General features: G+C 44.4%; 1 protein-coding gene across 1 annotated transcript in view; it reads left to right on the top strand.

Moving 5' to 3' along the window:
* LOC146189868 (alpha-L-fucosidase-like) overlaps window positions 1-12,319 on the top strand; it is an 85,583-nt gene that overhangs the window by 41,515 nt on the left and 31,749 nt on the right. Inside the window, exon 5 of the mRNA XM_084605358.1 lies at window positions 11,892-12,025. Coding sequence (XP_084461484.1) covers window positions 11,892-12,025 — 134 coding nt within the window. The remainder of the gene's footprint in view (window positions 1-11,891; window positions 12,026-12,319) is intronic.

The following is a 12,319-nucleotide window of genomic DNA, read 5'->3' as shown; positions in this document are numbered from 1 at the left end:
ATTTGACCGGGCCCACCCTCAAATGTGGTCCACTCAACCCAGCAGAGTGGCCTCAGCCAATTTCGGTCCAAAATGAACGTACAACGTAGTTTAATTACAGCGAACACGATGGTGACCTCCAAATTTTGGTTCGGGTCACACACGGTTTACCAACCCTCGAAATTTGATTTTGGCCAATTTGCATTAAAAGCGATAACTTCCTAATTGCATTGATTATCCTCGACACTATGGTTACCTATAAAGGCGGGCATGACAATTACCAGAATTTGGCTCAGACCACCTCCGAAGTTTCATCTTTACAAATGGTATCTAATCATTATTGACTGTGCCCGGCAAAACGGCAGCCACCAAATCGGTCATAGCCATTTCCAAAATTTGGCCCGTGCTATAGCTAAAAAGACTGTACTTTCATAATATAATTAGCTTAAAAAAAGATAATCCCTACCATATTTTTCCTTTTCCTGTAACCTTTCAACTCGTTCATTACAGAAGAAAACAGTCTAATCATGTAAAGTTAAACATTTTTTTTTCGATTTATTTCCCGCATTTTTCTCTGCACTGACTTCCGCCTTCCTATGCAAGCTTTAGGACCGTCACTTGTTGCCTGTCGAAAGTGGAAATGAGTGAGTACATGATAAGTGAGTGCCTATGAGCCGAAATGAGTGAGCTCAAATGGGTCGTGAGTTGAATTGATTGAGTCCAGGTGAGTCTAAGTTCAGATGAGTCGTGAGTCCAAGTGAGTGAGCGCAGATGAGTCGTGAGTCAAAAATGAGTGAGTCGGGATGAGTGAGTTTAGATGAGTCATGAGTTGAAATGAGTGATTCCATGATTAGTCTAAGTACAGATGAGTCATGAGTCGAAGTGATTGAGTGCAGATGAGTCGCGAGTCAAAATGAGTGAGTCGAGATGAGTGAGTTCAAATTAGTCGTGAGTTGAAATGAGTGAGTGAGCCCAGATTAGTTATGAGTCTCGGTGAGCCCGAGTGAATTGTCATCATGCGTGAGCTTGAGTTCATGAGTCTGAGTGAGCCCGAGTGAGTCGCCAGCTTGCGTCAGCTTGGGTTCATGAGTTTGAGTGAGTCCGGGCCTTGTGAGTGAGTGGGAGTGAGCCCGCATTTGGACCAAATTTTTCTGAGTGAGCCTGAGTGAGCGCACGTGAATTTGCCGGCCTGTGCCTTTAAGTGGCGACGCCTTTCGACATTCGAACGTGTCGCTGCGGCAGGTCTGCCTGTTTCACTTCTACGTCCCAGCAGGTTTAGAAGAAAGAAAGGATTTCTTGAGAGGTATTAATTTAGAAATATTTGGTCGACAAAAATTATGAACGTATTGGCTATTAGAAAACTATGCTCATATAGGTCATGGAAATCTGCGCGTAAAAAAACGCCTGTCGAAGACATAATTGGTATGATCTTCACTCCATAACCACAATCTGTAGGAGCAGAGGAGACAGAAAGAGGTGGTTGCTGCTGGCCCTGTGGAGCTGAGACTGGTGGGTCACTGCCGCTTGCGGCGGGAGCTAGACTGCCACCATATGTTTGTCTATTGTAGGCCGTCATTGCACACGCTACCTTTTCGGTGGTGGACGACGGCTGTTGCGACGCGCGTCTTTCTTTCCCTCATTTTCTTTCTTCTCTATTTTCTCTGCTGTCCGCACGAAGCAACGGAGGTGGCTGAGCTACAGAACCAGTAGCAGGCTCATGTATTTTCTTTTTTTCTTCATTCAGTCGCAACAACAACAACTACAGAGCTTATACGCGATCACTGTAGTTGCTGGCCACTGACAACACAATGTATAATGATGCCCATTCGCAAAGATAAGGGCTCAGTTTGAGAATTTTTTCAGCACGCAACGCTGCATGCTGGCGGCATGCAGATATTGATACTGAAAAGCTGAAGCCGAAAAATTTAGAGTGATCGATCCCGACCGCCGGTGGCTGCGTTTCAATGGAGGCGAAACGAAGTAGCGTCCCTGTGCTGCGCGGTGTCGTGGCTGTAGGAAGAAGGAAAAGGAAATACACGGGCCTGCTACTGTCTCTGTAGCTGAGCCACCTCCGCTGCCTCGTGCGGACAGAAGAGAAAATAGAGAACAAAGAAAAAGAAGAGGGAGAGAAAGATGCGCGCCTCAATAGCCGTCATCCACCACCGAAGCGGTGGTGGGTGCAATGATATGACTTACAACTAATAAAAATTTGGTGGCAGGCTAGCCCCCGTCGTAAGCGGCGGTGACCTACCTGTCCCAGCCCCATCAGGGCCAGTGCACGTTAAAGACCCCAGATGGTCGAAATTACTCCGTAGCCATCCACTACGGCGCCCTTATTCTCTCTCAGCTTTCAGTCCCACCTTACTCTATTCTCCTATGGCGCGGTACAGGTGCCCACAGAACAAATGTGACTTATACTGCGCCTCTGCTTTCCTCTGAACCAATTAATATTAATATAAACTTTAGTGTGTGCTCGGTGATTGTTCATGTTGCTAATACTTGTATCTCGTTTAATGTATGCATGGAAATGCTATGAATGTATCGAGAAGTGTTATGTCATTTACTCTAATCGCGCTGATCTTTAGTAACGCCATTCAGCCGTTTACTGACACAAGCGCCAAAAAGGCTAACAGTAAGCAAGTCAGTTCAGTTCAGTTCAGGCGTTCAGTCGTGTCCGACTCTTCGTGACCCTATGGACCATGTCACGCCACGCTTTCCGGTCTTTCACTATCTTCTTAACATCACATAGCTTCATCTGCAATGCCTCGAGAATGCCATTTAACCATCGCGTTCGCTGCCTACCCCTTCTCCGGCGACCCTCAACCTTTCCCAACATCAAATCTTTCTCCAGCGACTCCTCTCTTCTCATCAGATGACCAAAGTAGCTGAGCTTTAACTTTAGAATTTGACCCTCCAATGAGCAGTCAGGGTTTATGGTCGACAATATCGACTGATTTGATCGTCTGGCAGTCCAAGGAACTCTTAAGAGTCTTCGCCAGCACCACAATTCAAACGCGTCAATTCTTCGGCGGTCAGCCTTTTTCACAGTCCAACTCTCGCATCCATAGTAAGCAAGTATGAAACCTAAATTTCTTGCACGTTCTGTGCGTCTTATCTCCACTTCACGCATATGCTTTCATGGGAGATATAACGAAGGCCTTACGTAAGCTTGTTAATTTTCGTAACTGATCTTCTGACATGATTTTTTATTGGCGCTTGGGAAATCTCCCAGACTCTTCGATGAAAGAAGTCACGCTGCTTCTTTGTTGAAAAGCCTAACACCACACAAGTACTCCAGCATTCTAATACTTTATTTATATGCTCACAGATCGGATGTGTACAGATTCCACGCATACTGGAGCCTATATGAAAATTCATTGGTATTTCACGTGCTTTCTTTGTGGCAGAGTATGAGCAGAGGGTACACGGGAGCAGACTCTGGAGACATTGTATGTGGGGAGCTATGTAAGCCCTTCATCAGTGCATCATGAGCGTAGAATGAGAGCCATGCGGTAACCAAGCGGACATTCCTATACTTTTTCTTATCACATGTCTAATATTTTCATATTTTATTTCCACATTTATATGTCATTCATTTCATTTCAACAGAGGCTCAATGTTGAGTGACAGGCGTTACTGACGATCGTGGGCAAGTCTCACTTTTCTGCCATTTAAACATGCTTGCTTATTTCTATGTTCTCATGTTACCAAGTCATTTTCTTTTTGCAATATGCTGTGTATTTTACTATCTGTGCCACTGGCATGTTGCCTCTAGTACTGTAATCACGCAATTGTGTTTGAGCATTTAACAATGTCGAACTTTTCGGGCTGGAGGGAAATCACATTGTTGTATTTGTCGTATTGCGCTGCTATTCGTTTTGTTAGGTGAAGGAAGTTCTCAATTATTTTCGTCTACATTTACATTTAAATCTTCGGGATGTTTTATGCAATACATACGCCTTTATTAAAAAGGTAATTTTGTTTTTCTTATGAACTACTGACCGCGTTTTCCCGCCTGATAAGCCCTTTGTTTCAGCCACAATTGAGACTATTTTCTTGATAGAGAAAGCTAGGGAGCTGCTATAAATAAATAAACAGTGTGTACTCCAACAATGCAGAATGCTCCAAAGTGATGGACGCAACCTCTAAACGACATCGGTGGTCATGCGTCTCTCCTTATCTTCTTGGCACGTCCTGTGCTCCACGTGACGTCTCCAGCTTGCATTAGCGATGCAAATTGACAGCCACGCCCGAGGTCGAAGCCGAAGGCCGAGAATTTCGCCCCCCATCTCTCCCCTTCGCTTGCTGGGCAAGCAAGCAAGCAGCGGGCTGTTAAACATTGAAGGCCCGCCGGGCAAATTTTTCCTTCATGTCCTCTTTTGTTCTCTTTGTATATGTGCGATTATTCTATCCGTGACGGGCAGTTCTTGCCCATTTGATATCTCTCTTACATTGTTCGTGCTGTCCTTGCACGTGGCTGTCTTTCTTTATCGCGCACACGTGGCCAGAACCGCGCGTGCGAGCAACGACATTGTAGTGGTAGGCGGAAGCAAAATATTAGCATTTTTTCTACACAGAATGAAGTTTGAACCTCAAAAATAATAAAAAAGTAATGACTGCCCCGTTTGCTATAAATTGAAGTTTTCTGTAGTGTTCAAAGCAGAAAAAGAGGTCGGAAAGTAATTAAGAGTGATGCCTCACTCAGCAAGAAAGTAGTTTTATGAGTAACACACGGTGCGTCTTATATTATTGGCAGCGCGTGGAAAAGTAATAGTGCTATTTTCATCAAGAGCAGGTAGATGAAACGCCAATAAACTCGCTGATTTATTCATTGTGACAAGTTTCTCAATCAGACCACGAATTTTATTTGAACTTAGGTAATTCCTTTTTTTTTTTTTTTACAAATTGACCCGCTTTACTTTTTGAGTTCATCTATTTTAATAGAACTGGAAAATGTGCTTACTTGTATGAAATGGAATGAAAAGAAGGCTGTTGCAAAGAAGCATAGGCTTGCATTTTGCGCGTAAAAAATTAGGCCCGCTTCTAACTTCGCAGAGAGGAGGAGATAGGCGAAATAGAGATTTGAAATGTTTGTTCGGCCTAAAATCACCGCAGGAGAAGCTTTAGCTATTGGCTCACGGAGGTTCTTCGGCATGTTTCACAAGTAACTCGTGCCATTATCATTACTTCTCATTATGATTATCTCCACTGCTAGATCACTCTCCATCGAACCTTTATCGTCATAAGAACCAGTGCGGCTTGCCAGATATTTTATTATTACTTGCTAATTTTCCCGGATAGTTGTTTTTCGAGCTTGTCGCTAATTTTCCCACTGTTTGGTTTCAAGAGAAAAAAACTGCACTGAACGCTTTCTCAATGTACGCACTCCAGAGCAGAGCAGCACAGTAAAGTATGAATATCTTGCGCAGCAGCCCCCCTACAAACTCATACTGTAGTAGTGATGGTTCCAGCAACATCCTCGTTTTTCACGCCTTATATTGGCTCATTCGTGCTCTGCGTGAAAGCTGACAGCGCTGACCCTGTCTTGGCCCAAACATGATCGCGCAATGCGTTTCTCTGCAGCCACTCTGCTTCTGTCACGATGTCAAAAGGAAGCTTTCCCGCTGACATCTACGATAGCCGCCAAGCTCAAGTATTGAAAGCTCTCCCGTCGGCTACAACGTCATTTAAGAAATGAATGCAGCTGTTCACGAGTGAACGATAATAAGGAAACCTTTCTGAATTAGTATATGTTTTGGGTTTGAAAAATAAGTTGACTGATTGGTTTGTTTGGGTTTTATGAGGTTTAACGTCGGAAAGTGGCTAAATGTATCAGAGACGATGAAGGGGAAAGCTCCGATATAATTGACTACTTGGTGTTCTTTAACGTGCGCTGACATCGCACAGCATGCCGGCGCCTCGCTTTTATCCACCATCAAAATGCGGCCAGCGCGACCGGGATTCCATCCCGTATCCTCGGGTACAGTGGTCGATCGCCCTAACAACTATACCACCGCAACGGGGGTCATTATGAGGAAGTCAAGTTCCACTGCATAAATACTGCCTGCTTGCATCAATAAATTGTTTTGGAGTTACAGTGGTAGTCAAAAGTTCCCAGGTCACAAGTTCTGTTTTTGGTCGGCATATTCTGGCTCTTGAGATCCCATTAAAGCTAGCAATTATAAAAGAGGTGAGAATAGTGGTGCTTCTACCCTCAACAGATTTTTTGATATTTGAGATTGTCGTAGCCGCTCAGAAGCAGACCCTGTGGCCTGGGAACTTTTGGCTGTCCATGTACATAGGCGCTGCTTGGCGGTCATTCCATGCGTTTTTCTTCTTGATCCATTCCGCAGTCAAGCTGTGCATGGTATGAAAAGGTTTTAGTTTGTTTCGTTGGAAAAGTATTTTATGAAAAAATTCTCGGCTAGCGTAATCTTCTCTCATGAACAAGATGATGGAATTATTAATCTTCTACTCGTCCCCCCCTCCCCTTTCTTTGCATAGACTATCTTACGCACGTGCTGCCCGCCAGTTCTAATTCCGGTGAAGCAATTGGACACGTGCGAATTTTTTAATTAGGGTCGGCAGTGATGAGAAAAAACATGCCGCAGTAGTCTTTGGTAACCGAAACTCGTTTGGAATTGAACGGAAGTCGTCTTGCTGAGCAATCGATGGATCTGTAATAAATATCTGTAGGTAATCCAGTACGTGCGCGTCAAACGAGTGGCGACACCGCGCTTCAGAGCCCACGTGGGCACCACCGCTCTTTTCCCCCTTCCTTTTCTTCCCCTTAATAATTGTGGCGCAAATCCAGCATTCACCCAGAGTACCGCAATGGGTGACTTTTCCTTGCTACAGCTGAGTTGCCTAGGCATCACTTTAAAATAATATATACAGCCCGTTCCGTCGAAAAGGTATCGTCTTTGCCGTGACTCAGGGACACAGGATTGAGAGGGAAGCGTTTGGCACCGCGCAAAACGTGCACGTTGGATTGATTGATTGATTGATTGATTGATTGATTGATTTATTTATTGACTGACTAACAGACTGACTGACTGACTGACTGACTGACTGACTGACTGACTGACTGACTGACTGACTGACTGACTGACTGACTGACTGACTGACTGACTGACTGACTGACTGACTGACTGACTGACTGACTGACTGACTGATATCCAGACTATATGGACCATGTCTACTGCGTTCTTGTCCCTTTTGCATGTCTCACTGTATTGTTTTCAGTACCACCTCCTCATGAGCGAGGGTTGAATATGTTCTTGTTTGTAGGAGTCTCTAAATATTGTCTTGCTCTTGCTTTAGCTGTTCGTCGGTAGGAGTGTATACCGCTCGACTTAGTCTATAGTGTTGTGTTATGTCTTTATATATAAGTAGTCAGTCTCGGCCCCTATTGCTATCACGATAGAAGCCCGGGCCCATCTCGAAACTTACAACTCGGGCGAGATCGGGGACCCCGTTATTTTTACGTAGTCGAGAGCGTGCCGCTGCCCATATTATTTGAATATCTCTCTTCGAGTAGCCCAGATTAAATACCTTGTGTGCTCCTTTTGAGATTCTCCCCTTTACATAATTGCTAGCCGTGGACTTGGAATCACTGGTTATTATTTTGCATCTTTACTTGTTATTGTAAGCGCTACTGCCATTTCTACCGACTTTCTGCAAATTTTGTGCGAACATTATTCCCTTGGTTTTCATTTGCTACTACTACCACCATAGCTGGACAGCCTTCGTACTCATCTGCGTTGACGTAGACCATATCCGTACGACCGCCTTAGCATTTTTGTAGGGACTCGGTTTATTTGAATCTTTGTTATTATGATGTTCTGGATGCTTAAATTTTGGGATAGAGGGGAACTTTAGCATTTTCCTGATGTCCTTCGGCATGCCAGTTTTCATGCCACTTGCACCCTCATTGGATATATTGAGGCTCTTTAGTATGTCTCTCCATGTTTGTGGTCTGGTGAGTCTTTTGTATTGGGATATCGTGCTGGCTCCAATCATTTCATGAAGTGTGTTTGATACGTCCAGCGTCATGAGCCTTTCTGTAGGTGTACAGTGAAGAAGTCCCAGAGCCGGCTTGATAAATTTCCTAATGCTTCCCTCTATCTTCTCCTTTTCGCATTTAGTGAGATGCAGATGTGGTCTCGCGTACGCTATTCTGTTTATTACGAAAACCTGAACCAGCCTTAATAAGTTAGTTTCTGTCATTCCTTTTTACAGCGATAGCAATACTGCGCCAGGTTTCGGTCCGTCGCGTCGTCCGCTGAACAGCCACGAAGAAGAAGAAGAAGAACGCTCTGTCATTGGCAGCTAATCTTTTCGCTCCACATTCGGTTCAGCAGCATTGAATCCTTCTCATTTATATGTGGGCTGGTAGCTTAAGTTCTCGCGTCATACTCTTAAAGAGTAACCATAAGTGTCACAAATAATGTAGCACCCTACTCTGATAGAGCGTGATAGGAAAATAATGTACTAAGCAAAAGAAGCTTCCGCCTTTGCTATCGCAATTCAACTAAGGTTAACCAAAGTTAAACCACAACTATCTTTTTCTGGTTGAAGATGCGTCTAATTAGTCTTATCGTTTTGTGCGCGCTATTTTAGAGCCTGTGTATGGCTTTACTGCGGCGTCTATTGCTTTGGAGCCACACGCCTAGTATTCGTAATTTTTCTACTCTTTGTATAGAGGCGCCCTTAGTTCTTGTATTTGGGGTTGCAGCTTTCTTATTCTGCACCTCGGTGGTTGATAAATGAAGAGTTTCCAACTTCTCTGATGAGCATGTAAGCCCTATCGGGGCTATAGACTCTTCCATCAAGAAGATACCTTCTATATCACCGTCACTGCCACTTGCTGCCCACAGGGTGCTGTCATCAGTGTAGAGACCATGTCTCAAGCCCTCGATTTTGTTGAGTTTTTTTGATAGTGCAATTATTTCTATATAAATAATAATGGAGAGGGGACCTGTTCTGGCAGAGTTACCTAGCTACTTAGCTCACCCATTTTTATCTTACTTAATTTATTTTCCCCTATTTTTATACTAGGTTGTCTGTCCATGAGGAAATTCTTAACGTAGCTAAACAATTTTTCCCCACCCCGATTTCTCCTATAGGCTGTCAAGGATCGCCTCATGCTTGACATCATCGAATGTTTTTGTCAAGTTTAACCTAAGGATTGTTCTGTTGTCCTTTGTCTCGTGTATTATTTGATTTTTATTAGTAACCTGACATCTTGCGGGAATGCTCACATGCTCCATGAGCTTCCCCACACAGGATTTTAAGAAGATGGATCTTAGGTTTCCTGGTTGCAATTTCTTTCCTGGCTTTGAAATAATTACAGTTTTAGCTGTTGTTCATATTTATGGGAGTTGTCCTGGCTCCAAGCATTCCTCAATATAATTTATGACGTCGGTGATTGACTCATCGTCCATCCTTCTATACTATCTGGACCAGCTGGTGATTTTGTTTTGAGGCGGATCAATTCTGCCCTTCTGACTCTTCGATTGACTGGTCCAGTTCAGGATTTTCTTATTCCTAATAATCTTGAAGCATTGCGATGACTCTGTCTCCTATATAGCGCGCTTTTAGGTCTTCTAATAAATATTTTCGTGTTTATTTATAACTCGAATGTTTTTTAGGTTTCGTCTTTGTGTCTGTTTGTTGCCTTCCTGTTCTAGCAGATAACGCAACAGCCTCCATGTCTTCGCTAGGCGTAGGGAACCTCCCGTATCATTGTATATCGATTCCCAATTTTGTTTCATTAGCTGTAACGTGTAGTCTTTTATGACCTATTTAATCTGGCTAGCCACCTAACTCTCCTGCTCCAGTTCAGTTCAGTTCAGGCGTTCAGTCGTGTCCGACTCTTCGTGACCCTATGGACCATGTCACGCCACGCTTTCCGGTCTCTCACTATCTTCTTAACATCACATAGCTTCATCTGCAATGCCTCGAGAATGCCATCTAACCATCGCTTTCGCTGCCTACCCCTTCTCCGGCGACCCTCAACCTTTCCCAACATCAAATCTTTCTCCAGCGACTCCTCTCTTCTCATCAGATGACCAAAGTAGCTGAGCTTTAACTTTAGAATTTGACCCTCCAATGAGCAGTCAGGGTTTATGGTCGACAATATCGACTGATTTGATCTTCTGGCAGTCCAAGGAACTCTTAAGAGTCTTCGCCAGCACCACAATTCAAACGCGTCAATTCTTCGGCGGTCAGCCTTTTTCACAGTCCAACTCTCGCATCCATACATCCCAACTGGAAAGACCATAGCACGGGTTATACGGATCTTGGTTGGCAGACTAATGTCTCTGCTCTTTACTAGGCGGTCAAGGCTAACCATTGCTCTCTTTCCCAGAAGCAGGCGTCTCCTAATTTCATGGCTGCAGTCTCCTTCCGAGGTAATCTTGGCGCCCAAGAACAGAAAATCTGTCACAGCTTCCACTTCTTGTCCATTGATGCTCCAGGACTTGATAGGGCAAGACGCCATGATCTTGGTCTTTTTAATGTTCAGTTTAAGCCCAAACTTCTCACTCTCTTCTTGTACGCGCATCAGAAGTCTCTTGAGTTCCACTTCACTTTCTGCCATTAAAGTGGTATCATCCGCATATCTAAGGTTGTTGATACGTTTTCCAGCAATCTTCACTCCAGCTGAAGACTCGTCGAGACCGGCCGTCCTCATGATGCACTCTGCATATAGGTTAAATAGGCAGGGCGACAGTATGCAGCCTTGCCTCACCCCTTTCTCAATCGGAAAACAATCAGTAGGACCATGCCCAGTTCTGACTGTGGCCTCTTGCCCTTCATAAAGGTTCCTGAGTAGACAGATGAGGTGAACTGGAACTCCCATCTCTTGGAGAGCTTGCCACAATCTGCTGTGATCTACGCAGTCAAACGCTTTCGCATAATCAATAAAGCAGAAGTAAATGGGTTTCTGGAACTCTCTTGCTTTTTCCATGATCCAGCGAAGGTTGGCAATTTGGTCTCTAGTTCCTATGCCCTTGCGAAACCCAGCTTGCACTCACTAAGCTCACTAAGCCAGCTTTGGCTTGCCATGGATGTAGGAGTGTACTGTCGGCGATGTCAAGCTCTTCCTTCTCAGGTACTTTTATAGTTGCTTCATTTGTAAAAGCGCGTTGTTTTGTCGTCCACCACTCGAAATCTGTGATACCTCTTTCTGTCGTATGCTTTCGTATTTCTCTGAAGGAATCCCGACCCCTTATTACGACATTCTTCTGTTTATTTGCTTTGTAGACCCCCTTCTACCACTGTCTCAATAATGTAGTGGTCACTTCCTAAATTTCCATTAGTGTTGCACAACGTGGCGTGTCGTGCTTCACTAAGAAAGGTTAGGTCCGGTGTGTTGTCCCTAGATTCGCTATTTCCCAAGCTTGTGGGTGTGTATGGGTGCGTGATTAGGGTAAGACGTGTGTTTCGCCTCCTGCCATAGGGAATTCTTTCATTTATATCCACTTTCTTTGTATCCCCCATGCTGGTTGCCGGGCGTTAAGATCCCCCACAATCACTAACAATTGCTTATTTGAAATTTTTGGATTGCTTGGATCAAAGTATATAATTGATTTTGGACCGCTCACCCGAGGTCTAGAACGGCACAGCTCGACAATGTACTTTATGGCCCGGTTAATTTTTTCTTTTCGAGTACTGTGTGTCTCCTTGTTTCAAAAGAGGTCTGGTAATATTTTACTCTCAGCCAAGGTGGGTAAGCGGTTGCGCAGACAGTAGCTTTTATTTTTGCTCTGTTGACTAGAAAACTAACTTGGAAGTGATCCCGGATGATTCTGTGCGATATAGGCCAAATTGTTTGCTTTGGAGAAAACGCCCTGTAATGCCGTCACTAAAGAAGACAGTAACGAAAAGCGCTTTTAATTTTTTTACAGTTCAAGATCTCGCCGGAACTGTATGACCTGGTGAAAAAGTACGAGCCGGAAGTGGTCTGGGCGGATGGCGATTGGGAAGCGCCCGACACGTACTGGGAAAGCACAAAGTTCCTCGCCTGGCTGTACTCGAACAGGTAAAACTAAGCAAACGGCGAGCACAGGTCGCGTGCATGAAGCATCAATACTGTGTGAGCCGTGCCTTTTGGACTTCGTCCTATACTAACAGCGCTGGCCAGACAGAATGTGCTCCCGTGTTCCTTTCAATCCTTTTGTAATTGGCAAAAGCGGTGAAAGGTCGCTAAAAGTCTCCATTTAACGGCGTCACAAGTCGCATTCATGTGATCTTGTAGTTTTGTGCGAGGAGTGTTCTGCTGGAACCTAACATAACAAAGATCACTCGCCATTCGTGAGCAGGTTAATGCATCAGT

The sequence above is a fragment of the Amblyomma maculatum genome, chromosome 5 (assembly GCF_055883805.1).
Source record: "Amblyomma maculatum isolate TAMU_Amacu chromosome 5, ASM5588380v1, whole genome shotgun sequence".
NCBI classification, from domain to species: domain Eukaryota; kingdom Metazoa; phylum Arthropoda; class Arachnida; order Ixodida; family Ixodidae; genus Amblyomma; species Amblyomma maculatum.
This window is presented reverse-complemented; position numbering and strand designations above follow the sequence as displayed.